This window comes from Narcine bancroftii, chromosome 5, assembly GCF_036971445.1.
Source record: "Narcine bancroftii isolate sNarBan1 chromosome 5, sNarBan1.hap1, whole genome shotgun sequence".
In the NCBI taxonomy this organism is placed as follows: Eukaryota; Metazoa; Chordata; class Chondrichthyes; order Torpediniformes; family Narcinidae; genus Narcine; species Narcine bancroftii.
Window position 1 is genome coordinate 151,844,813 of NC_091473.1, and position 27,746 is coordinate 151,872,558.

Below are 27,746 nucleotides of genomic sequence, written 5' to 3' on the forward strand. Positions count from 1 at the left end.
TATGGAGGCTACAACTCGCAGGGCAATAATAAATCCCAGAGGGTTGTCAACTCAGCCTGCGACGTCACAGGCACCAGACTTCACTCCATTGGCAGCCTCTATCCTCAAAGACCCCCACCACCCAGGCCATGCCCTCTTCACTCTGCTACCATCGGAGAAAAGGTAGAGGAGCCTAAAGACGATCACCCAGCGGCACAAGGACAGCTTCTTCCCCGCTTGCCATCAGATTCCGTAATGACCAGTGAACCAAAGACCCTGCCTTACTTTTCGTGCACTCTTTTTACTTACTTTTTGTAAGGGGGTTTATATGAATGTTTGTCCTGTGATGCAGCCGCAAAACAACAAATTTTGTGACTTGTTCAAGACAATAAATTCTGATTCAGATTTATTGTCAGAACATATATACGACATCACAGACAACCCTGAGATTCTTCTTCCTGTGGGCCAGGCAGAATTTAACCACTTATTGGTAATGCAAAAAAAAACTGTACCCAAGGTACACGTGTAAACAAATAAAGAAATGTAAACTGACTGTGCAACATAAAGAAAAGAAAAAATATCAATAAAGTGCAAAGTGAGAGTCCTTAAATGAGGCCCTGAATGAGTTTGTTGTTGAGGAGTCTGATAGTGGAGGGGAAGCAGCTGTTCTTGAACCTGGTGGGGCGAGTCTCGTGGCTGTAATTGGACAGCGTGGGCTCGAGGCTGGACGGGCCTGTTATTGTTCTGTATTTCTAAATTAAAATTAAATTAATAATATGTAGTGTATATTTCATGTAGTAAAATTATGTTCACTGAAGTGTTAGCAAACTGAATCCGACACCAGGACAAGATGGAGAGATCAGGACAGGTGGCCATCAACCTCTACCCTGGGACTCTCCCGATAAGTCTTTGGCCACAAGAAAACTTTGGACTTATTTATTCTCAACTTATTTTTAAATGCTGTTGCCTTCAGTACAAGCTTTTTCGGGGGGGGGGGGTAAAAAGGGAGGGAGAGGGATGCAGAATGTTGAGAGAGAGAATTCCAGAGCTTCGGGGCCAGACAAGATATGCTGTGTCACAGAGGTTGGGTGACGAAGCTGTCAAGGTAGCAGCCAGTGGGATTTCTGGCAAACTTTCCTATTGGGGGAAGGATATGAAGTAAAATTTCTCCAATTCTGGAGAAATTCAGCAAGTCAAACAGTGTCCTTTATGCAATAAAGATACGGAACTGACATTTCAGGCTTGAGCCCTCCATCAAGGTGTGGAAAAATGTCAGTAGGTGGCCATTGGGATATCAGTGGACGTGACAAAATAGCCACGCAAAGCCTATTTGAGTGAATCAAATGGACTTACTCTTCATCACCTACACAATGTTTAAAAACCAGAATCACGTGCTCAACACACACTGACGTCAACACACACTGATAACACATGGCCGGCTATTTGGACTCATAAACATTTTGATATTTTGCACACTAACAGTTGCAAAACTTTCTGATGTTTCAGGAGAGAGAAGGCCCTTTGGCCCATCAATTCTATGTGGTCCACCAACAACCCATTTCCACTGATCCCGTTTAATTCCCATCAACTCCCCACACATTCTCCACCCACGCTGGGGCAATCCACAGCGGCCAATTAACCCCCGAGATCTTTGGTACGTGAGGGGAAACTGGAGTCCTGGGGCAAACCCACGCGGTCACGGGGAGAACATGCAAATTCCATACAGGCAGAGCTGGGGTCAGGATCAAACTTGCGTCAGTGGAGAGGACAATGCAAGAGGGTTTGACAATTTGACTTTTTTTTAAAAGTGGGTTATTAATTTCAAAACTTGTTCAATTCCAGTAAATTCGGTAAATTAAATAATACATGGGAATGTAAGTACGAAAACCAGTAAAGGTGTCCTTGCACCATAAGAGAGAGAGGAGCAAAATTCAGCTATTCGGCCCATTAGGTCTGGCCCCCCCATTTGAATCATGGCTGCACGGTAGCAGGCCCTTTTGGCCTACAATCCCCGTACGTTCTGGAGGGTGGGAGGAAACCAGAGCCTCCAGGGAAACCCCACGCAGATAGAGGGAGAACGTACAAAGTCCTTACAGACAGATTGGGATTCGAACATGGGTCTCTGGCACTGTAATAGCAGTAGAACCTATCAACCTCTGCTTTAAGTTCCGAAGACCTGGCCTCCTCAGCCGTCTGCGGCAACAAATTCCACAGATTCACCCCCCTCTTGACAGAAGATGGACGCCCTTTTATTCTGAGGCAGTGCCCTGTGCTTCTTGAGACTCCAATCCTTTCGGGAAGTTGACTTCCTATCCTTAGCCAGAAGAGCCTGTATTTAACCAATGTGCTGCCTTCAATCTCAAATGTCCATCCAGTCACCCAGCTCAAGGTTGATAAGGAATAAGACAGATAATACGAAGGGAGGTGGAGGAACAGGGAGTGTTGAGGAAACAGGGAGGCTGCAAAAGGACTTGGAACAGATGAGGAGAATGGGCAGAGAAGTGGAAAATGAAATATAATGTCGGAAAGTGGACGTCATGTAGAAAAAATAAATGGGCAATTCTTTATTAAATGGGGAGAAAATTGAAAATCCCCAGATGCAAAGGGACCTGGGAGTTGTTGTGCAGGACGGCCTGAAGGTGAACTTGCAGGTTGAGTCACGGTGAAGAAGGCAAATGCGATGCTGGCGTTCACTTCAAGAGGAATGGAATCTAAGAGCAGGGATGTGATGCTGAGGCTTTATAAGGCCCTGGAGAGACCTCATGTGGAGGATTGTGAGCAGTTGTGGGCTCCTCGTTTAAGAAAGGATGTGCTGAAGATAGAGAGGGTTCAGAGGAGGTTCACAAGGTTGATTCCAGGAATGAAAGGGTTATCACATGAGAAACGATTGATGGTTCTTTGCCAGTACACGTTGGAATTTAGGAGAATGGTGGGGGGGGGGGGGGATCTTATTGAAACATTTTGAATGTTGAAAGGCGTGGACAGAGTAGATGTAGAAAGGTTGTTTCCCAGTGGGAGAGACCGGGAAAAGATGGCACAATTTTAGGATTGAAGGGTGTCCACTTAGAACAGAGATGCAGAGGAATTTCTTCAGGCAGCGGGAGGTGAATCTGTGGAATTTGTTGCCACGGGTGGTTGTGGAGGCCGGGTCATTGGATGTAGTTAAGGCAGAGATTGATCAGTTCTAGATTAGCCAGGGCATCAAAGGTTCTGAGAAGGGTGGGCAGTGGAGCTGAGTGGATCAGCTCATGATTAAATGGTGGGACAGACTCAATGGGCTGAATGACTTATTTCTGCTCCTATGTCTTATGGTCTGAATGCTGACTGAAATTAATTCTATATTTCCCCTAGGATCCATAGCTCAGTGGTTAGAGCATTGGTCTTGTAAACCAGGAGTTGTGAGTTTGTTCCTCACTGGGGCCTCATTTCTGTGAGGGGTGCTGGACAAAGTGGAAACTCTCTGTCTTCCTTATGGTAGAGAATTTCATGTATGTTACATTCTAAATGTAGTAGTACATGACAATAATGGAACCTTAACCTTTATTACATATGGATGTGTTTTGATACGGAGCCAATTCAGCAGTAAGGAATCTTTGCTAAAGAGGTAAACTGCATGACCACAGGATCTCTTTGAGAATTAACCCTGAACTTAAAGGAAGTCTCTGCTTGGCTGTGATTTCTAAGAAAATTGGATGAGCTGCTTGAAAGAATTTTGGTGAATACATTGATTCTTTTTGCTGTAAAGTAACTTGTAACTGAGTCTTTGGACTGAGGAAAGATTTGGAAGTTAAACATAGAAGTCTGCAAACACCATGGTTGAGGTAAAAACACAAAACTGGGGAATAGCTGGATGACATTAACATCAACTTCTCTGGTTTCCACTAACCTGCTCTCCCTTTCCCCCATTCCCTTTCCCCAGCTCTCCACCCCCTTCCTTCCTTATTCACAGAGCCATCCCCCTGTTCGCTGCTGTCCCTCCCTCCCTTCTCCACCTACTACCTTCCCCTTTTATTTGGACACCTGCTGACATTTTGTCCAGACCTTGACGAAGGGCTCTAGCCTGAAATGTCGGTTCTGTACCTTTATCTCTGCTAAATAAAGGACACTGTTGGACCTGCTGAGTTTCTCCAGAATTTTGGGTTCTTACTTCAACCGCGGTGTCTGCAGACTTCTGTGTTTTACTTCTTACTGGAGAAACTCAGCAGGTCCAACAGTGTCCTTTATTTAGTAGAGCTAAAGGTACAGAACTGATGTTTCGGGTTTGAGCCCTTCGTCGAGGTATCTTGAAGAGGAGACATTTTGCAAATGAAAAGGGAGTGGGGGGGGTGGTGGCTGGTGAATGTTCCGAGTTCTCCACCCTGGAGGGCCGTGGAGACTTCGTCACCGAGAGATTAAAAACTGAGATTAATGCAGAAGAGTGATGGTACAGATCTATCACCAATGTATATAGTTACAGTATCTAGACTGTGCTTACAGCGATTGGCTGAGAGCTAAGCCACACCTACTGTCTGGGCCTTAAAGGGTTGTGTCCCTAGCCAGGTCGGATCATTCCGGACTGGTCGGCCACCTGTGAAGAGCTCCTGTCTTTTGCTAATAAAAGCCTTGGTTTGGATCAACAAGTCTTTGGTTCTTTCGACGAGTTCTACAATTTTATTAGCAAAATAATTTTTTTTGAAAGGGAGAGCGTTTGACTCGGCCAGAAAAACTTGATATGGACCCACAGTCAGCTGCAGCCTTCAAAGCCTTTAAGTTCTGGCTGATGAACTTTGAAAACTTCCTGAGATTCATTGAGGTGGAGGAGGATAACCAGCGTCTAACAGCATTGCTGTCTATGGTGTCCTTGAGAGTCTACGAGAACATCCAGGAGGAGACCACTTACACCGCAGCCATAAAGGTACTGAAATAACTGTATGATCAACCGGTGAACAGAGTTCATGCCCGGCTGCAGAAGTGAAAATAATGTTATTGAATTTTTAAAATTTGATTTCTACTTATTTATTTCCTGATGGGTATATATGGGTTGGCACAACATATTGCGCTGAAGGGCCTGTATTGTGCTGTAATGTCCTGTTCTCTCTTGTAACACAGTAGAAGCCAAGTCTGTCCAATTATACCCAAATCAATCTACAACCCCTGTATGCTTTACAGGGTGGGAGGAAATCACAGCACCCAAAGGAAACCTATAACGACATAGGGAGAACATGAAAACTCCTTAAAGACAGCACCAGATACAAACCCAGTGATTGGTGGAGCAGGTTTGAGAGACCATTTGAGCCACTTCTGCTCCTCCTTCTTGCCTTGAACTTGCCGACGATACACAGTAGTGGGTTGAATAAAGGAAGTGGATGAGTCAACATTTAGGATAGAGATTGAAAACTTGGCTGAATGATGCACCAACAACAACCTCGCACTCAATGTCACCAAAACTAAGGAGCTGATTGTTGACTTCAGGAAAGGAAAACCAGAGGTTTACGATCCAGTGGTCATTGGGGGATCAGAGGTGGAGAGGGTGAGCACATTTAGGTTCTTGGGCGTCACTATCTCGGAGGATCTTTCCAGGACCCAACACACTAATGGTATCGTGAAGAAAGCACGTCAGCACCTCTACTTCCTCAGGAATTCACAGTTTGGTATGACACCAGAAACCCTGGAAAATTTCTACAGAGGTGTGGTGGAAAGTGTGCTGACCGGCTGGATCATGGTCTGGAATGGAGACACCAATATCCCTGAGCATAAGCTCTGCAAAAGGTAGTGGACACAGCCCAGGACATCACAGGCAAAACCCTCCCCACTATTGAGAACATCTACTGTCAGAGAGCAGCAGCGATCATCAAGGATCCACACCACCCAGCACACACTGTTCTCGCTGCTGCCATCAGGAAAGAGGTCTCGGTGCCACAAGTCTCGCACCATCAGGTTCAGGAACAGCTGCTCCCCCTCCACCATCAGACGCCTCAACCACAAACTCAATCAGAGACTCATTTAAGGACTCTTACTTTTGTGCGCTTTACTGATTTTTTTATTCTCTCTGTGTTGCACAGTCAGTTTGTTTATATTCATTATCTGTTTACCATTCTTTGTTTACATGTATACGCTGTGTACAGTCTTTTGCACTACCAATTACTTCCTGGCCCACAGGAAAAAGAATCTCAGGGTTGTATGTGATGTCAGGTGTGTATCCTGACAATAAATCTGATTCTGAACTTTTCAGTGAGATCCACAACTTGCTAAGGGGTATCAGAGCTAGCCCCACCAGGCTGAGGTAAAAACACAAAATGCTAGAGAAACTCAGATGGTCAAACAGTGTCCTTTATATAGCAAAAGTAAAAATACAGAACTGACGTTTCAGGCTTGAGCCCTTCATTAAGGTCTGGAAAAATGTCAGCAGGCGTCTGAACAAAATGGTGGGGGTAGGAGCATGTTCCCACAGGCAGGAGGTAATAGGTGGAGAAGGGAGGGAAGGGACAATAGCAAACGAGGGCGGGGGAATGGCTGGGTGAATAGAGAGCTGGAGGGGGAGGAGGGAGAGGAGAGCAGGTTAGCAGAATCCGGAGAAGCCGATGTTAATACCATCCAGCTGGAGAGTGCCCAGACAGAAAATCAGATGTTGTTCCTCTAATTTATGGGTGGTCTACGTGGGATAGTACACGAGGCCATGGACAGACATGTCAGTACGGGAGTGGGACTCAAAAGTGAAATGGTTGGCCACTGGGAGGTCCCTGTCACTGATGCAGACAGAGCGAAGGTGCGAAGCGAAGCGATTCCCCCAGTCTGCGCCCATGTAGAGAAGGCCACAAAGGGAGCATCGGATGCAGTAGATCAATCCTGCAGATACATGTGAAGCATTGATTCACTTGAAAGACTTGTTTGGGGCCCCAGGCTGTGTTGAGGTAGGAGGTGCCACACTTGCCTGTCCATCTGTGACGCCACTTTCAGGGAACTATGTATCTGTATTCCCAGATCCCTCTGTTCTCCCGCATTCCTCAGTGCCCGACCATTCACCGCGTACGTCCTTTCTTGGTTTGTCCTTCCAAAATGCAACACCTCACACTTGTCTGCATTAAATTCCACCACCATTTTTCAGCCCATTTTTACAGCTGTCCACAACATGTCCAATCTTAGTGTCACCTGCAAACTTCCTGATCCAATTTACCACATTATCATCCAGATCATTGATATAGATGACAAACAACAATGGTCCCAGTACCGATCCCTGAGGCACCACTAGACACAGGCCTCCAGTCTGAGGTAATCATCCACCACCACTCTCTGTCTTCTCCCATCCAGCCATTGTTGAATCCAGTTCACTACTTCACCATGAATATCTAGCGTCTGATCCTTCCTGACTAACCTCCCATGTGAGACCTTGTTAAAGGCTTTACTAAAGTCCATGTAGACAACATCCTCAGCCTTTCTTTCATCTACCTTCCTTGTAACCTCCACAAAAAACTCTACAAGATTAGTTAAACACGACCTACCATGCACAAAGCCATGTTGACCATCTCTAATTAGACCCTGACTATCCAAATAATTGTATATCCGATCTCTTAGAAGACTTTCCAGTAATTTACCTACTACTAACGTCAGGCTCACCGGCCTATAATTTCTAGGGTTACTTTTGAAGCCTTTTTAAAACAATGGAACAACACGAGCTACCCTCCAAACCTCCAGCACCACATCTGTAGCTAAGGTTAATATTTTTTCTCCCACACCAGTCTTTGAGCCATGTGTTTGACTCCCTAATTTAATCAATCCTATGACAATTTGCTGCATTTTTAAGAAACTATAAAAAAGTAGATAATTTCCAAAATACCAAAGAGGAAGATAAATAGATTGTTTTGACCCATTCTAATGAAGATCAACATTTGAGTGGCTGGGTGTCAAGATGTTGGAGGTTAATAACCAGAGTTGGGGCCTAGAGCGCTTGACCAACAAGCAGTCTGAACTCTCAAAAATAAAATGGCAGCAGTACTGGAGCCGTTGTAATAGCAGCGCTTCCACTGGAGTGGACCCTCGGAGAGCAGGGACCAGAGTTCTCACGGGGGTCCAACCGCCCAGTCCGACTGCTGTCAGCTCCGTAAAGGCTTTGAACGGCCTGTTAAAAGCACCAACGGGGTCTGCGCCAAAGATGGCAGTGCCCGTGATCAGCAGCTGCAAGGGGTTGCAAACTCAGGGGAAGCAAAGGATTGGTCAGGCACCAGAAAATGGAGGGACAGAACCCTGTCTGAGAAGGAGAAGCAGAGGCGAAGACCCATGGGACGGTGACCACGGCGGTGGACCAGTGAGGGGTTCTGCAGCGGGAGCCACACAGGCAGCGGGGAAATTGGCAACTTGGGGCGAGGAGCCCACGCAGGCTGCGGGTGACGGCTGTCAAGGGACTCACGCCAGGCTGCGGACTGCTGGAAACTGGCTGGAGACTGGCTGAAGGGGTACCAGGTATCGGATCTGGGGATGCAAGAAGGTGCCGAGGGCGTTGAAGGGTTCCTGATCATATCGGATATGGAGCTTGGGCTGATGGTTTGGACGGGAGTTTGTACATCTGCAGAGGCTGCGGGGGCGCTGGAAGTGAATCCATGGACACTCAGTGGCTCTGAGAGAGATTCACTTTTGCTTCTCTTTCTCTGACTGTAAGAGCGCTTAAGGCAATTTCTGCCAATGTTGAATCTGTCTTATGGCGGACGAAAACAATTCCGTGTAATATGACCCTGTTTTTATTACATGACAATAAATTGAATCTTGAATCTATTTCCCATTCTCTCAAAACTCAGTGAGTTTACTAACAAAATGTACTGGTTTGTGATATGTAAAACAAAATGAAATGGAAGTGTTTCGGGCTGTAGGAGGGAATTATATCCCGTCGTCCAGAAAACCCATCAGTCAAGTGTTCTGGATTAGCAGGTTTTACCAAGTCCTTGGGAAGGAGACCTCAGGATATCCCAATGTGCCTCACAGCCTCTAATAAACACCTTTTGAGTCATGCCTGCAAGTCAGAGCCGGTGAGGAAAATGGTCCCCAAGAAAAAGGTGTGGAACTTGTGCCAGCAATCCATTCCTTAGCCTCCACGGATGCTGCCCGACCAGCTAAGTTTCAATTTTATTTTAATAAATGTAGAGATGCAGCCCTTCCAGTCCACGATACAATTTACCCTTTACGTTCCTCCAGCAGTTCGCTTTTTCCTCTGGATTTCAGCATCTGCAGTCTCTTGATGCCCACCCAACCCCCAGTGAACCATATTAAACCTGTGGTCGACAGCTCAGACACAAGGGGATGGATGTTGGACAGGCAGAACATCTGTCGACAAACTGCTTCAAGAAGGCGGCCAACATCATAGAGGACCCGCACCACCCTGGTCACTGCTCCCCACGGGCAGAAAGGACAGAAGTCTGAAGACCAGCACCAGTAGGTCCAAGAACAGTTTCTATCCAACAGTGATCAGGCCCTTGAACCTCCCCTTATTACACTGATCATGGGCTGTTCCTGCACCTCACAAAGACTGTCCGCACTGTTTGGCAAAGTGATTCTTTTCTATTAGGATATCTATGAATACTTAATAACTATATACTATTTATTTTCTTTTTATCCAATTAAGTTGTTTCTTTACAAAGAACCAGGGCAGCGTGGTTGCAGTAGCGGTTAGCTCAATGATGGTACAACGCCAGCGATCAGGACTGGGGTTCAAATCCCGCGCTGTCTCTAAGGACTTTGTACGTTCTCCCTGTGTCTGTGTGGGTTTCCTCTGGGAGCTCTGGTTTTCTCCCAACGTTCGAAACATACTGGGGATTGCAGGTCAATTGGGTGGCACGAGCTCGTGTGTCTAACTTTAAAAGTTAAAGTATCTGTTTGGCTGCAGCAAGTAAGAATTTCAGGCATCGGTACATTGCCCAATGGGCAGGTGCGATAGAAGGGGAAGGGTAGAAGGAGTGTGAGACCTGCCCAGGTCCTGGGCACCTACCGTGAGCATCTTCTGAGCATTGTTACTGGAGCCGATAGCGATCAGGCCTGGGCCAGCCATGGTGCAGAAACTCTTCAAGTGCAAACTCCCCGCGACAGAGACTTTGGAAACGGCATAGTCCTACAGAGGTAAACAGTCACAAAACTTAGGATCTGAAATGCAAGACACAACATGGGCAGCACGGTTAGTGCAGCGCCGTTACAGCGCCAGCGATCGGGACCGGGGTTCAAATCCTGAGCTGTCTGTGAGGAGTTTGTACATTCTCCCTGTGTCTGTGTGGAATTTCCCCAGGGGCTATGGTTTCCTCCCACCGTTTGCAGTGTACAAGGGGCTGCAGGTTAATCAGGTGTAATTGGGTGGCACGGACTCGTGGGCGGGAAGGACCTGTTACCATGCTGTATGTCTACATTTTAAATTTTAATAAAATTACAGATGCTTGATCGGAGTTCCAGATTTTCCCTCAATATCAGTTTTCAATTTTTTAAAACTTAATTTCTTAAAACTTTAGCCATACAGTATAGTAACAGGGCCTTCTGGCCCACAAGTCCGTGCTGTCCAATTACACCCCATTAACCTACACCCCGGTACATTTTGAACGATGGGAGGAAACCAGACCCCCCGGCGAAAACCCATGCAGACACGGGGAGAATGTACATACTCCTTACAGACAGAGTGGAATTCGAACCCGGGACCCAATCGCTAGCGCTGTAACAGCCGCCCCGTATTCTCACGTTTCTTTCTCCAGCGAACATGTTCATCACACTGAACATGTGTAAAATGTATGGGAGTGACATGAGGCTGTGTCAGGGCATGTGAGCGTGGGCTTCGAAGAATGAGAGGTCATTAATAAATGGGAAGGGTTGTTGAGGGAATTGACTGGAGTGATGCCAGGACTGGAGGGGTTGAGATAATAGGGAGAGGTTGGACAGGCTGGGATTACTGGACAGAGTGGTAGGACAACCTGGTTTCCCATGGTTGGGGAGTCCAAGACAGGAGGGCACAACTTCAGGATTGAAGTGCATCCATTTAAAACAGAGATGCGGAAGAATTTCTTCAGCCAGAGGGCGGTGAATCTCTGGAATTTGCCACCATGGGCGGCTGTGGAGGCCAGGTCGTTGGGTGTATTTAACGCAGGGATTGATGGGTATCTGAATAGTCAGGGTATCAAAGGTTATGGGGAGAAGGCAGGAGAGTGGGGCTGGGTGGGAAAATGGATCAGCTCATGATGGAATGGCAGAGTAGACTCGATGGCTCGAATGACCTATTTCTGCTCCTATATGGCCTTACTTTAGGCTATAGGGCCTGTACTATCTGCATTGTTCTATGTTCCAATAAGGGAGGTGATAACTGTGCGGGATGGCAGGGAGATGGAATACACCTGAGAGGAGTTACTCAGAAAGGCACACGATACATGAGAGATGTACCTGAGAACTATTCTGTAGAATAACATGCTGCATTTGAGAGAGATTTATTCCCTGCAGGGTCAAATATTAAGAGGTGATCTTATGGAGGTTTATAAACTCACGAGAGGTATGGATCAAGTGAATGTTCAAAGGCTTTTTCCTTGCGTAGATAATTGTAGAATGAGAGAGCATAATCTCAAGGTGAGAGAGGAGAGGTTTAAGAGGAACTATTTCGGTCCATGTCTGGACCGAACTGCCAGGGAAACTGTAGAAGCAGGCACAAACTCAACATTCAAAAGGCACACAGGAGGCAGCAAATGCTGGAATCTGAAGCTAATCAGATGATCATGGTCCAGGTCCAGGTATGACCACCCGCCACTACACAGCAACAACTCTGTAGAATGGAGAGAATCAAGTTCCTCGGAGTCCACTGAACTAGTGACCTATCTTGGACACTCAACATCTCCTCACTTATCAGGAAGGTGCAACAGTGACTGCACTTCCTGAGAAGACTGAAGTGGGCAAGGCTTCCGGCCTCCATTATCTCAACCTTCTACAGGGGCTCTATCGATAGTGCCCTGGCTGGCTGCATCATAGGGTGGGTACGGCTGGTGCAGAGAAATGGATTGGAGGACAATACACAGGACCATAGAGTGGCAGAAAAGATCACTGGGGTCTCCCTCTCACCCCCCCCCCCTCCATTGATGTGATCTATCGGTATTATTGTCTGAAGAGGGCACGCTAAATCATTGAGGACCCCTTCCACCCCGCACACAGCATCTTTCCGCTGCTCCCATCGGGGAAGAGATACAGGAGGATCAGAGCCAGCCCCACCAGGCTGAGGAACAGCTTCTTTCCACGGACAGTGAGGATGCTGAACGACCAAAGGAACGACTCACATTGACCACCCGAGACTCTCATTTGTACAAAACAATATCTATTTATTTATTTGTACAGATGAAATACTTGTCCTTCATATTTATTTTTTCTCTGTACGTGTTTTATGTCTGGATGAGTGTCTATCATAGTTGTGTGTATCTGAAATGGTTGTGTGACAAGGTTGTTTCCATGGTCAGGGAGTCTAGGACAAAAGGCCACAACTTCAGGATAAAAGGGCATCAATTTGAAACCGAAATGCAGAGAAATTTGTTTAGCCAGAGGGTTGTGAGTCTGTGGAACCTGTTGCCACAGCCAGCTGTGGAAATGAGGTCGTTGGGTATATTTAAGGCAGTGATTGACAGTTATTTGATTAGTCAGGGCATCAAGGGTTACAGGGAGAAGGCCGGGGAGTGGGGGTGAATGATAAGGATCAACTCATGATTAAATCGCAGAGCAGCCCCAACAGACCGATTGGCCTCCTTCTGCTCTTATACCTTGTGATCTTGTGAAATGCACCGACGACCGGAGAACGCTGTTTTGTCGGCTTGTACTTGTGCAATCAGATGAAAACAAACTTGAACACTGCTAGAGGAACTCAGTAGGTCCAGCAGCACCCATGGGTGAAACACCACAGTCAATGTTTCGGGTTGAGATGCCAGTGCAAAGTGGGCTGGTGGTGGGGAGGAGCAGGACAGGGGACCATGTGGGACTGGGGGACCAGGGAGAGATGTTATGCAGGTCGGCAGATGCCAGGCCAGAGAGGTAAGGGTGAGGACTCGAGCAGGGAGAGTGGGTGATCGAAGATAATGACTGCCAGCGCTGGGATCTTGTGAGGTGGAGGTGAGAGTGGGGGGGATACAGATAGGCCAGTTGAACCCTCTCCACCTACCTCTCCATGACCCCATGAAACTCAGCAGGTCAGAGTGTATTCATATAACTAAGATAAAGATACATAACCAACGCTTCAGGCATGAGCCCTTCATCATGTCGGCAGACCCCCCCCCCAAATTAAAAAGATAAGGGGGAGGGGTGGGGGGAGGAGCATGGTTCCAATGGCAAAAGGTAATAAGAGGAGAAGAGAGGGAGGGGATAGCAGCAAGCAAGGAGGGAGGGGAGTGACTGTGAATGGAGAGGGAAGGGGGTGGAGAGCTGGAGAAAGAATGGAGGGAGAATGGGGAGTGGCCCAGCAGAAACCGGAGAAGTCAAAGTTAATGCCATCTGGTTGGAGAGGGCCCAGACAGAAAATCAAGTGTTTTTCCTCCAATTTGCAGGTGGTCTTGGTGGGATAGTGCATGAGGCCGTAGACAGACATGTGAGTGTGAGAGTGGGACGCAAAACTGAAGTGGTTGGCCACTGGGAGGTCCCTGTCACTGATGCGGACAGAGCAAAGGTGCTCAGCGAAGCGATTCCCCCAGTCTGCACCCAGTCTCTCCGATGTGAAGAAGGCCACAAAGAGAGCCCCGGAAAGGGACCTGCTGTGTTTCTCCAGCGTAGTGTTTGTTCTTCAACCACGGGGTCTGCAGACCGTCGTGATTCACTATGTTATAATGCTCCATGTCCACATTCGTCATATTCTGTCTGGCCATTCTGCAGCCCAGTGGTCCACACGTGGAACTTTCTCATTTCAGGTGATGAGAGTCCCTCTCTCTTCCTCCAAACCCCTTCTGCTCTACACTCACTCCCTATTTTGTCCTCACCGCCCTTTCTCATCCAACCTCCCCTTTGCTTCCATCACCTTCCACTGAATCCTTCCCCTCCCACCCCCCTTCAGTTACCTTGGGGTCTCCATTTACCCCACCATTCTAACCTTCTCTCCTGATCAGATCCTAACACTGCCAGCCTTCAACTCAACTCACCCACTGCCTCCCGTGTGACTTCTCTTTGTCCACCCACTCCTTGGTTTCCCTCTCCCCACCTTCTCCTTTGTCTAACATTCAATGGACATTTTGACAGATTTATGGATAAGAGGGGTTTAGCCGGGCAAATGGAACTTGCCCAGAATATCATGGGCCGGAGGACCTGCTCTATTAATCCGATGGGGAGGATAACACAGGTAGGAGAGAGGGCATGTGTGTGTGTGTGTGTGTGTGTGTGTGTGTGTGTGTGTGTGTGTGTGTGTGTGTGTGTGTGTGTGTGTGTGTGTGTGTGTGTGTGTGTGTGTGTGTAATAATTTATGGGGGTGGGTGGGTGTGCGCGCACGCGTGTGGTTGTGCATGAGTGTTTATGTGTATGTGTGTGCGTGAGTTTGCATTGCGTGTGTGTGTGTTTGGGTGAGTGTGCACATGCGTGAGAGAGGGGTTAGGAGGGAGGGAGGGGGGAAGAGAGAAAGAGGGACAGAGAGAGAGATGCACATGCATAAACGTGCAAGTGTGTATCACTGGTATGTGTGAGAGAGACTCTGAGTGTGTCAGTGTGAATGCACCTGTCAGTGTGACTGACAGCAAGTGTGCATAGGTTTAAGCAAGAGTGTCAGATACAAGTGAGGGAGGGAGGGAGGGAGTGTGAGTTGTCTTGGGAAACACACACACACACCCCCAGGTTGAGGACCAGCAGCTCCCCCTCCACCATCAGACTCCTCAATGACAAACTCAATCAGGGCCTGGTTTAAGGATTCTGACTTGGGCACTTTACTGATTTTCTTTTGTTCTCTCTGTATTGCACAGTCAATTTGTTTCCATTTCTTTCTTTGTTTACATTCCTCTCAGTACAGCTTTTTGCACAAGTGGGAATTCTGCCTGGCCCACAGGAAAATGAATCTCAGGGCTGTATGTGATGTCATGTATGTACTCTGACAACACATCTGAGCTTTGAACACCCTCAACACCAGCACTGTATCAGCCCCTCCCTCCCCTATTCGAGAGAAAAGTTTCCGTGTGAATTCCTGAACAGATTTGGTCCCTAAGATGTGGATTCCCCAGTGGTGAAGACATCTGCTCTTTATCACCCCAAACCAAGGCCATTTGTTGCCCTTTTAAAACCAGTCCACCCTCCCTCTCCAGACAGAACTCCAATGGAAATGACACTCACCTTGAAGACATCAGCAAGGATTTCTGCCCCTCTCTGATTGGTTCTCTTCGAAATACCCACAAAGAATTCTTGACCTGAACGATAATGAGACCAAGGTTATGGTTCCAACAATTCAGCAGCTGCTGGTAACCTTGCAAACAAATGGCACGCAAGCCATGGAAAGCCTTGGGTCAAATCCAAGTCTTGGGTCTGGTATCCATCCTCAGAACTGGACCGAAACGTTCACAGTTCCTCTCTCAATTGCCACTGCCTGACCCCAGCCTGCCTAGACCTGACCCCCATCGATGTGATCTATCAGATCATTGTCTGAAGAGGGAGCACAAAAATCACTGAGGACTCCTTCCACCCTACACACAGCGTCTTTCAGCTGCTCCCATCAGGGAAGAGATACAGGAGGATCAGAGCCAGCCCCACCAGGCTGAGGAACGGCTTCTTCCCACGGGCATCGAGAATGGTGAATGACCAGAGGAACTGCTCACACTGACCCTCCGAGACTCTCATATTCATTTTTTTTTTTTTATTTAAACTTTTTATAAAACAATATTTATTTATTTGTATGGATGAAATACATGTCCTGCATGTGTATTGTTTGTACGTGTGTTATGTCTGGTTGTATGTCTGTGTGTTTTTCATCGAGAACCGGAGAACACTGTTTCATCAGCTTGTACTACTGCAATCAGATATCAAAGACTCGACTTAACTGGTGTGCAAGCTGTGGAAAGCCTTGGATTAAGCTCATGTCTTGGGTCTGAAACCTCAGTGCTGGACCTGAAACATTAGCGGTTTCTCTCTCTGCCGGCGCTGCCTGACCAGCCGAGTGTTTTCAGCATTTCTTGTTTTTAGTTCAGAATTCAAGCCTCCGGAGTATCTCCACCCCTTGGGTCTATGGGCCAGGTGGATGGGGAGTGGGCAGGAGGTGGGGAAATGCCAAGAAGTGGAAGGTGGTGGAGTGGAGAGGGGAATGAGGAGGAGTGGGGGCAGAAGAAGGGTTTGGAGCTGGGATCAGGAAACATGGCCAGAGGCGTTGTGAAGCTGTGGCACCTGCTGGCTCAGGCAGCTGTGGAAGCAAGGTTGTTGGGTGCATTTAAGGTAGAGGTTGACAGGTATTTGATTATTCAGGGCATCAAGGGTTACGGGGAGAAAGCCAGGGAGCAGGGTTAAGTGGGAGGATGGATCAGCTCATGAGAGACCTGAGGGGCTGATTGGCCTACTTCTACTCCTAAATCTTGTTGTCTATGGCAGCAGAGGCTCACAAGGGCAGAGGCGTGAGGAAGTGCAAACGTCAAAGGTCAAGCAAAGGGACAATTCAGAAAAGTGAGAGTCGATGATAGAAAGGAAACCTTCTGGGGAACTCAACAGGTCGAGAAACATCAATGGAGAAGAAGAATGGTCAACGTTTCTGGCCGGATCCCAACCATCTCCTCTCTCCCACTGACGTTCCACAGTTTCTCCTGTGTCTCAATTCCTGATGGTGGTGAGGTTTGTTTAAATTTAAATTAATTCTTAAAATTTAGACATACCCCACAGTAACAGGCCCTTTTGGTCTACAAGCCTGTGCCACCCAATTACATCCAATTAACCTACAACCCCAAGTGAGTTTTGGAGAGTGGGGGGAAACCAGAGCCCCCGGAGGAAACCTACGCAGGCAAGGGGACAACGTACGAACTCCTTACAGACAGCGCGGAATTCGAACCATGGTCTCGATCACTGGCGCTGTAACAGTGTTGAGCTAAACTAGGGTGAGGACCAACAGCAGACTGTAAATGCAACCTCATTGAATCGAAGGTGAAATGAATGCTCTGGGACCCACTACAGTGACGACACGAGGTTTTATTGTTCCTCTTGCCCCTGCCCTTGTGAGCCTTGTACCCATAATGAGTTCGTTGCCTTCATCCACTTTGCTGCCAACTTCCAGCCCGACCTCAAATTCACTTAGAAACATAGAAAAATAGGTGCAGGAGGAGGCCATTTGGCCCTTCAAGCCTACATCACCATTCAATATGCTCATGGCTGATCAGTACCTGGTTCCTGCCTTCTCCCCAGACCCCCTGATCCCCTTAGCCACAAGGGCCAAATCTAACCTACTCTTAAATATTGACAAGGAACCAGCCTCAACTACATCCTGTGGCAAAGAATTCCCCAGATCCACCACCCTTTGAGAGAAGAAATTTTTCCTCATCTCAATCCTAAAAAACTTCCCCCTTATCCTTAAACTGGGACCCCAGTTCTGGTTTTTCCCACCATCTCCAGCAACACTCTCCCTTTCCTTGATCTCTCAGCCTCCATCTTGGGAGACGAACTCTCGACAGACATCTTCTACAAACCCACCAACTCCCACAGCTACCTCGACCACACCTCTTCCCACCCTGTCCCCTGTAAGGATTCCATTCCATTCTCTCAATTCCTCCGTCTCCGTCCCATCTGCACCCAGGATAAGGGCATCCATGCCAGATCATCAGGGATGTCCTCCTTCTTCAAACAATGTGGCTTTCCCTCTACCTCAATCAACTTAGCACTCATCCGTATATCCTCCATTACCCGCACATCTGCCCTGGCCCCCTCCACCCCATGCGCAACAAGGACAGGATTCCTCTTGTCTTCACGTACTACTCCACCATCCTCCACATCAAACACATCCTCCTCTGCCATTTCCGCCACTTACTACGTAATCCCACCACTAGACACATATTCCCCTCTCGTCTCCTCTCCGCCTCCCACAGTGACTGCTCCCTCCGTGACTCCCTTGTCCACTCCTCCCTCCCCACCAATCCTCCCCTTGGGACCTATTCCTGTGTCCACAGAAGATGCTCCATTTGTGCCCACACCTCTTCCCTCATCACCATTCAGGGCCCCAAACAGTCCTTCCAAGTGAAGTAACATTTCAATTGTGAGTCTGCAAGGTCCTCGACTGCATCAGGTGCTCCTGTTGTGGTCTCCTCTACATCGGAGAGACTGGACGCAGACCGGGAGATCACTTCATCAAACACCTCGGCTCTGTCAACCACAATTGCGTGGGCCTCCCAGTGGCCACCCATTTCAATTTCCCATCCCATTCCCTTGCCAACATGGGCTCATGCTCTGCCAGACTGACACCACGCGGAAATTGGAGGCCTGACTGGGCCCCCTCCAACCAGATGGGATTAACATCGACTTCTCTGGGTTTAAATAACACCACCCCAGTCTCTTCATTCCCTGTCTCCTTTCACACAGACATGATAAATTCTATCCATTCCCTTATCACATCCAATTAACACCTTTTGTTGGTCTGGATTCCTCCCCCATTGTTTGAATTCTGAGATTTCACCCCACTGAGTCAATGCCACCCAATTTACACCCAATTAATGTTTTGAATGGTGGGAGGAAACTAGAGCCCCTGGGGAAAACCCACGCAGACATGGGGAGAAAGTACAAACTCCTCACAGACAGCGTGGGATTCGAACCCGGGTCCCGATCGCTTGCACTGTAACGCCATTGCTGCCCTTATTCTGCTTAATCCTTGAAGAAGGGCTCAGGCCCGAAACGACAGCCACATATCTTTGTCTCCAACGGCCACTGAAAAAGTTCCTCCAGCATTTTGCCGTGTTTTACCCTACCTGTGAACAAGATGTCACCGCCGTCCAGAGTTGCCGACTCATCGACCATTTCCACGATCTTAAAACCGAGTTCAGCCAGGGTGTCCCGCGTAACTCTCACCTGTGGAAAAAGTAGTGATGCGCATTGTGACTCTGTTGTCTAACTCTAACACAGAAACATGCCAATCAACTCACCTGAGATGCCCCTCCTCTCCCTCTCCATCTCCTACTAAACCAAGTCTCCCGGGGCATGAAGAAGAAAGCTCACTGGCATGGATTTTTAATCACTTAAAAATCATTATTAATTAACTAGGTACTATAAAACCCTTTGTATTCAGCACCTATGGGGATTGGTAGATGCCAGTTAAATGCATTTTCTGGTTGCTTGAGACTAACTCTTTTAGTACCCAACTAATAGACCTGCATTATGAATAAACTGTTTAAAAGGCAAAAGACAAAAATTCTATGCTGTACTCACTAAAAAAACTTCACCAGCATGAATATATAAACTTGAAAGTATTTTACTTTATGTTCAGTCACATTCTTTGAAAACATTTAACCATCGCCAAATCTGCAGGTTCCTCCACCACCTCGGAGCCGTCCGAAAGACCAAGAATACACAGTATAAATAATTAACACCCCCCCCCCCCCAAGTTTACAGATAAAGCCTCTGATTGGGGCGATTCTTACTAAGCAGGGGTAAGGAGACACTTTAAGAGAGTCACCCCAACGGCAAGCGGCATCAACCAGCTGATTTGGTGCTGATGGAGCTCCTAGCATGCCTGTATGAACAGCAGAAGGAGCCAGGCACCTCCCAGAGCACCCATCCCCTTGTTCTTGCCAACCCCCTCCTGCCTGCCCATGACAGATCCTGCACTTCCTGGGCAAAGCCATTACTGATTCGCACAACTTCATTCAAACAGCTTGTGGTGGGACCCCTGTTAATACTGTTTGTAGGTGTGTGTCCGGCCCACCCCTTGCTGATTGTACCCATGTCTCCTCCCGATTCCCCTAATAAAGGCGGCAACGCCATAACCCCTCCCCCAGTACAAGCTCGGGTCAACAGCCTGAGACGTGCCTTCTGTTCATGGTCATAAAAGCCTCTCAGTCAGGGTAACTTCCAGTCTTTGCAGTTACTGATAGCCATCACAGCTGCTACAAGCAAACCATGATCAAGGCTTTCTGCTGGCTGAATATTTGTTCCCATCTTCACCAAAGGTTTACGTGTTATTTCAGAGAACATTTACTTTTACAATTTTAAACTTGTGCATTTTTTACCTATTATTTTATTCTTATTTATTTTAATTTTAAAATGTATTTTCTTTGATTATTTTGCTTGAATCCCAGAAACCAGGGGGTCTTACTGTATTTTGGTTATGATTGCATTGTTCTGTGGGATCTTGCGATACACAATCGGCCTGTGGTGTTTCCTACAGAAGGTGAACGTTGCTATACTGTGCCTCTACAAAGTACGAAAGACTGTCCAAACACCAGTGGAAAAAACAATAACGGCATGTGAACAACTCAGCTTGCCACGCAGCGTTCGCAGGAAGTGAAGGGTCATTACTGTTTCAGGCCGGGCATCACTCAGAGTGGGATTTCCTGCGTCTGGGCTCACTCTGCTTATTCTTTGAAGAAGGGCTCAGGCCCGAAACGTCAACGATGTATCTTTGTCTCCAATGGACGCTGAAAACCCCAGCCGAGTTCCTCCAGCATTTCAGTGTCTTTTTACTTCACTCTGACATTCCTGTCTGCTGGTGGAATATTCATTACACGACACCTGCTATTCTTAACCTTTGGCTATGGCCCCCTTAGGACCAGGGGAGACCGATAGGGGTGGCACTGTTGGCCTAAAGCAGTGATTTTCATCCTTTATCTTTCCACTCACATCCCAGTTTAAGTAATCCCTATGCCATCGGTGCTCTGTGATTAGTAAGGAGTTGCTTAAGTTGTGGACAGAAAAAAAAGTTTGAAAACCACAGTTTTAATCACCCCTCATTGACTCGTTATGTGCATGGTTTCAGAACTCCAAAGAAAATGGGCCAATGACCATTTTTCTCAAGAAAAATATTTTAGTAACAATTGGGTCCAGAGCAGTGATTCTCAACCTCCCGTTCCCACCCACATCCCACCTTAAGCAATCCCTTACTAATCAGAGAGAACCGATGGCAGAGGGATCACTTACAGTGGGATCTGGGTGAAAAGAAAAAGGTTGAGAATCACTGGCATAGTCGCTGTTACAGCGCCAGCAATCTGGACTTGAGTTCGAAACTGTTTGTAAGGAGTTTGTATGTTCTCCCCATGTCTGCGTGGGTTTCCCTCTGGATGCTGGAACATTGGGGACATTTAAGAGACTCTTAGTCGGGCACATGGATGGAAGAAAAATCGAGGGTTACGGGTAGCGAGGGTTTGCTATTCTTTTTAAGTAATTTATGGGTCAACACAACATCAAGGGCCCAAGGGCCTCTACTGTCTTCTAGTGTTCTATGTTATTTTATTGGAGTCATGAAACAAGTGCTCTGTATGTCATTAAGAAAAACAGGCTCCAGTCAATAAGCTCTACTACCTACTGCCACTTGCTGACACAGGAAATAAATCATGGAAACATTCCTTTGACTTAATTTTAATTTAATCTCCCAGCGTTGAACACAAAACTGATGGCTGGGTTGGAGCTCCAGCCAATTCAGGGACTCCCTGAGGAGGCGTCACATTACAAGGATTCATTCAATGGTCAATCATGTGCTGTTGACGTAGGGGCAAGCTGCAAGTGGTCTACTGCCCACAGGCATGGGGGGCTCCTGGAGCATCAATGGGGAGACAGAGAGGAGCTAAATTAGGGGCAAAGGGCCGGAAGGGTCAGGAATGGCGAGCGACAAGTGTGTGCCACATTAATGCAAGGGGCTAACACCAGAAGACATAGAAGCAGAAATAGGCCTACAATTCTAAGTTTTTAAATTCAAATTTTTTAAATTTTAAATTGAGACGTACATCACGGTAACAGGCCATTCCGGCCCATGAGTCCATGCCACCCAATTTACACCCATCTGGCCTACAGCCCCCGATACATTTCGAAAAGTGGGAGGAAACCGGAGCCCCCGGGAAAAACACATGCAGGCGGGGAGAACCGTACAAACTCCTTACAGACAGCGCGGGATTTGAACCCCAGTCCCAATCGCTGGCGCTTTAACAGCGTTGCATTAACCACTACGCCAACCTTGCTGCCCAATCATGAGCTGATCCATTCTCCCACTCAGCTCCACTGCCTGGCTTTCTCCCCATAACTTATGATGTCCTGGCTAATCAAGAATCCATCAGTCTCTGCCTTAAATACACCCAATGACCCGGCCTCCACAACCGCTCGTGGCAACAAATTCCACAGATTCACCCCCCCTCTGGCTGATGAAATTCCTCCACATCTCTGTTCTAAGTGGATGCCCTTCAATCGTGAAATTGTTCTCTCTTGTCCTAGATCAGTGGTTTTCAAACTTTTTCTTTCCACTCACATCCCACTTTAGGCAATCCCATATAATAGAGCACCGATGGCATAGGGAATACTTAAAGTGGGATGTGAGTGGAAAGAAAAAGTTTGAAAACCAGTTTTAATCGTCCCTCATTGACTCGTTATGTGCATGGTTTCAGAACTCCAAAGGAAATGGGCCAACGACAATTTTTCTCAAGCAAAATATTTCAGTAACAAATGGGTCGAGAGCAGTGATTCTCAACCTTCCCTTCCCACTCACATCCCACCTTAAGCAACCCCTTACTAATCACAGAGCACCGATGACCTAAGGATTACTTAAAATGGGATGTGAGTGGAAAGATAAAGTTTGAAAACCACTGTCCTGGACTCTCCCACCGTGGGGAAACAACTTTGCTACATTTACTCTGTCCATGTCTTTCAACATTCAAAATGAGATCCCCCTCATTCTCCTAAATTCCAATGAGTCCAGGCCAAGAGCTGTCAAACGCTCCTCATGTGATAACCCTTTCATTCCCAGAATCATCCTTGTGAAGCTCCTCTGAACCCTCTCCAACATCTTAAATGAGGAGCCCAAAACTGCTCACAATTTTCCACATGAGGCCTCTCCAGGGCCTTATAAAGTCTCAACTTCACACATCCCAGCTCTTAGATTCTATTCCTCTTGAAATGAATGCCAGCATTGCATTTGCCTTCTTCACCTGCCTGTAAGTTTAACTTCAGGACACTATTGTGGATTATATGAAACCTTTCTCTTTGGCTTGGCTTCGCGGACGAAGATTTATGGAGGGGGTAAAAGTCCACGTCAGCTGCAGGCTCGTTTGTGGCTGACAAGTCCGATGCAGGACAGGCAGACACGGTTGCAGCGGCTGCAGGGGAAAATTGGTTGGTTGGGGTTGGGTGTTGGGTTTTTCCTCCTTTGCCTTTTGTCAGTGAGGTGGGCTCTGCGGTCTTCTTCAAAGGAGGTTGCTGCCCGCCAAACTGTGAGGTGCCAAGATGCACGTTTGAGGCGATATCAGCCCACTGGCGGTGGTCAATGTGGCAGACACCAAGAGATTTCTTTAGGCAGTCCTTGTACCTTTTCTTTGGTGCACCTCTGTCACGGTGGCCAGTGGAGAGCTCGCCATATAACACGATCTTGGGAAGGCGATGGTCCTCCATTCTGGAGACGTGACCCATCCAGCGCAGCTGGATCTTCAGCAGCGTGGACTCGATGCTGTCGACCTCTGCCATCTCGAGTACTTCGACGTTAGGGATGAAAGCGCTCCAATGGATGTTGAGGATGGAGCGGAGACAACGCTGGTGGAAGCGTTCTAGGAGCCGTAGGTGATGCCGGTAGAGGACCCATGATTCGGAGCCGAACAGGAGTGTGGGTATGACAACGGCTCTGTATACGCTTATCTTTGTGAGGTTTTTCAGTTGGTTGTTTTTCCAGACTCTTTTGTGTAGTCTTCCAAAGGCACTATTTGCCTTGGCGAGTCTGTTGTCTATCTCATTGTCGATCCTTGCATCTGATGAAATGGTGCAGCCGAGATAGGTAAACTGGTTGACCGTTTTGAGTTTTGTGTGCCCGATGGAGATGTGGGGGGGCTGGTAGTCATGGTGGGGAGCTGGCTGATGGAGGACCTCAGTTTTCTTCAGGCTGACTTCCAGGCCAAACATTTTGGCAGTTTCCGCAAAGCAGGATGTCAAGCGCTGAAGAGCTGGCTCTGAATGGGCAACTAAAGCGGCATCGTCTGCAAAGAGTAGTTCACGGACAAGTGTAATTATCTAAAACCAGAGTATCGTTAGGGGAAGGGGGTAAGGTGTTAAGAGGGGATCTGAGAAAGAATGTCTTTCCCCTGAACTGGTTTAAATAAGGAATATACTGCTTGAGAGCATATAATAGAGCCATAGCAAGGAACAGGCCCTTCGGCCCAACTTGTTCATGCCGACAGAGTTGGCATTCTGGACAAGTCCCATTGCCTGCATGTGGTCTGCACCCTCATGGGTAAATGATTGAGGCATTTAAGAAGTTACCTGGATGAACACTTCAATTGGCAAGGCAGAGGGAGGTGTGACCAATGGCTGTGATCACCTGAGAAACTGGCAAACTCCACACAAATAGCACCAGAGTGGGGAATCAAACCCTGGCATCTCGGGTTGTGAAGCAATGTGCTGTCTCAATAAACACATAGAACCACAGACTACATTACAGAAACAGGCCCCTTCAGCCCATCAAGTCTGTGTCGAACCATTTTTATGCTGACTCCCCCTGACCTATACCCAGTCCATATCCCTCCATCCCTCTCCCATCCATATACCTATCCAAATTCTTCTTAAATGTTAAAATTGAGCCCCCATTCACCACTTCAGCTGGCAGCTTGTTCCACACCCCCACCACTCTTTGTGTGAAGAAGTTCCCCCTCATGTTCCCCCTAAACTTCTCCCCTTTCACCCTTAACCATGTCCTCTCATTTGCATCCCACCTACCCTCAGTGGAAAAACCCAACCTCCTGTCCCCCTCATAATTTTAAATACCTCGATCAAATATCCCCTCATTCTTCTACACTCCAGGGAATAAAGTCCGTACCCTGTAACTCAGTTCCTGAAGTCCAGACTTCACTGCACTCTTTCCATCTTATTGATATCTTTCCTGTAGTTAGTTCGGTGACCAAAACTGCACACAATACTGCAACTTTGGCCTCACAGTGTCTTACCATAACATCCCAATTCCTGCACTCCTGCACTTAATACTTTGATTTATGAAGGCCAAGATGCCAAAAGCTCTCTTCACAACCCTGTCCACCTGTGACACCACTTTCAGGGAATTATGTATCTGTATTCCCAGATCCCTCTGTTCTACTGCACTCCCCAGTACCCGACCATTTACCGCATACGCTTCTTGGTTTGTCCTTCCAAAATGCAACACCTCACACTTATCTGCATTAAATTTCAAGGTTTGAGTTACAGGGAAAGGTTGTGCAGACTAGGGCTTTTTTCTCTGGAGCGTAGAAGATTGAGGGGGGACTTGATAGAGGTGTTTAAGATTTTAAAAGGGACAGACAGAGCAAATGTGGATAGGCTTTTTCAATTAAGAGTGGGAGAGATTCAAACTAGAGGGCATGGTTTAAGATTGAAGGGGGAAAATTATAGGGGGAACATGAGGGGAAATTGCTTTACGCAAAGGGTGGTAGGGATGTGGAATGAGCTTCTGGCAGACGTGGTTGAGGCAGGATCGTTGGTTACATTTAAGGAAAGACTGGATCGTTACATGGCAAGGAGAGGACTGGAGGGGTATGGACCGGGTGCTGGTCAGTGGGACTAGGAGGGTGGGGATTTGTTACGGCATGGACTAGTAGGGCCGAACTGGCCTGTTCTGTGCTGTAAGTGGTTATATGGTTAAATTTGAAAGGTTGGCATTACGGTTAATGCAATGCTGTTACAGCGTCAGCGATCCGGACCACGCTGTCTGTAAGGAGTTTGTATATTCTCTCCGTGTCTGTGTGTGTTTTCCCCAGGTGCTCCAGTTTTCCCCCCACCGTTTGAAACATACCAGGGGTGTAAGTTAATTGGGTAGAAATTGGACGCCACAGACCCTTGGGCCGAAATGGCCTGTTACCATGCTGTATACTTAACTTTAACTAGGGTAGATTTCCTGAATTGTCTTCAATGTGAATGTCTGCAACTCAAGGCCAATAGTCAGACTTTTTTTTGATATTTATGTGTCTTGAAGAAGGCTATTTTAGTAGAAGTATTTTAGCAAAGATAAGGGGCTGGAGAGAAACAAATAGATGTGAGCGGGGAATGGAATCTGAGGGTGTACCAGGAGGGAGAAGAATGTAGCTGGAAATAGGAGGATGGGGTGCGGCTGAAGTGAGACTGAGGAAGGCAACAGGGTGGACGACAACAGGAGTTATGACAGGTAATGGGAAAGAGCAGAACATACGGAACACGAGAGTGTTCGACAACCTGCCTGGACCAATGATGGTTGGGAAACCAGCAGCACTGCTGTCGAGAACCTGAGAACTTGGGGAGAGTGGAGGCCCCTAATGCCAGCAGCTCCAATTGAGTGTTAAACGGCATGTTAAAGGAACCAATGGTGTTCATTTTAAAATCCTGCAAGGGGAGGGGGGGGGCATCCATACTGACCACCCAGTCCCTGTCCCCCACAATCTCCGAGCAACACTTGGTCTGTGTTTGACATTTCACCAGGACATCAGAAAAGGTCGAGATCAGGAATTGCATATAATTGACATAATTGTATAAAATCAGTTTTATGCAATTTATAGAATTTCATAAAAATAATTGAAGATGGCCATGCTGAAACAGCAGGCTCTTCCGCTGGTGAGGACCCACAAGGAGCGAAGATACAGAGCTCCCGCAGGGTCCACCTGCCCAGCTTGACTGCTGTTGGCTCCGTATAGGCTTTGAAAGGCCCTTTAAAGAACGGATGGTCGTTTCATTTAAAATCCCGCGATCAAGGAATCTGCACCCAAGATGACGGTGCCTCTGATCGTCAGCGGCCACAAGGGGTGGCGGACCCCAGGGAAGCAGAGGACTGGTGCAGGGCACCAGAAAACGGGGAGACCAATCCTCCATCCCGTCTGAGAAGGAGAAGTAGAGGAGATGACCCACAGGACAGTGACCAGAAAGGGGTTCCAAGGCTGAAGGAACCACACAGGCGGTGGGGCAGATGGCGACTCGAGGCGAGGGACCCACAGAATCTGTGGGCTGCTGGGAGACTGCGGTCAAGGGACTCGCACCAGGCTGCAGACTGCTGGAGACTGGCTCAAAACTGGCTGAAGCGGGGAGGGGGGGGGGAGGTACCAGGTATTGGAACCAGGATGCGAGAGAGTACCGAGAGTGCTGATAGGTTTCCTAATCGTTTCGGAAGTTTGGATCTGGGTCTTCGATGATCTGTGGACGCTGTGGAAGCAATGGAGGCGAATCCATGGGCACTCGGTGACTCCGGGGGAGAATCTCTTTCGCTTCCCTTTTTCTGACTCTAAGAGGCACTTCAGGCAATTTCTGCCAATGGTGGATCTGTCTGCCTTACAGCCAACAAAAGCAATTCTGTGGGATATGACCCTGTTTTATTACATGACAATAAATTGATTCTTGAATATAGCAACATTGTGTGGACAGGACATTTTAGCAACATTATTACTGCGCCAGTGAATCTGCTTTGAAACCGGCGCTACCTGTAAGCAGTTGGCATGTTCTCCCCATGACCTTCCTCCAAGTGCTCAAGTTTCCTCCCACATTCCAAAGATCTACAGGGTCAACAGGTTCATTGGTCATTTGGCAGTATTTGGACAGCAGGATCCAGGGCTGCTGTGTCTCAGATTTCAGATTTGTTGTCAGAGTACATATATGTCATCACATACAACCCTGAGATTCCTTTTTCCTGCGAGCCAGGCACTTATCAGTAGTACAAAAAAATGGACTCAATGCACACATGTAATCAAATAAAG

At 47.5% G+C, this 27,746-nt stretch overlaps 1 protein-coding gene across 1 annotated transcript in view; it reads right to left on the reverse strand.

Annotated features, from left to right (window-relative positions):
* Window positions 1-27,746, reverse strand: part of ddah1 (dimethylarginine dimethylaminohydrolase 1) — a 126,948-nt gene that overhangs the window by 17,362 nt on the left and 81,840 nt on the right. The window contains exons 2-4 of the mRNA XM_069939401.1: window positions 18,834-18,933; window positions 15,241-15,314; window positions 9,932-10,051 (exon numbers count right to left, since the gene is read on the reverse strand). Of these exons, the coding sequence (XP_069795502.1) occupies window positions 9,932-10,051; window positions 15,241-15,314; window positions 18,834-18,933 (294 nt within the window). The remainder of the gene's footprint in view (window positions 1-9,931; window positions 10,052-15,240; window positions 15,315-18,833; window positions 18,934-27,746) is intronic.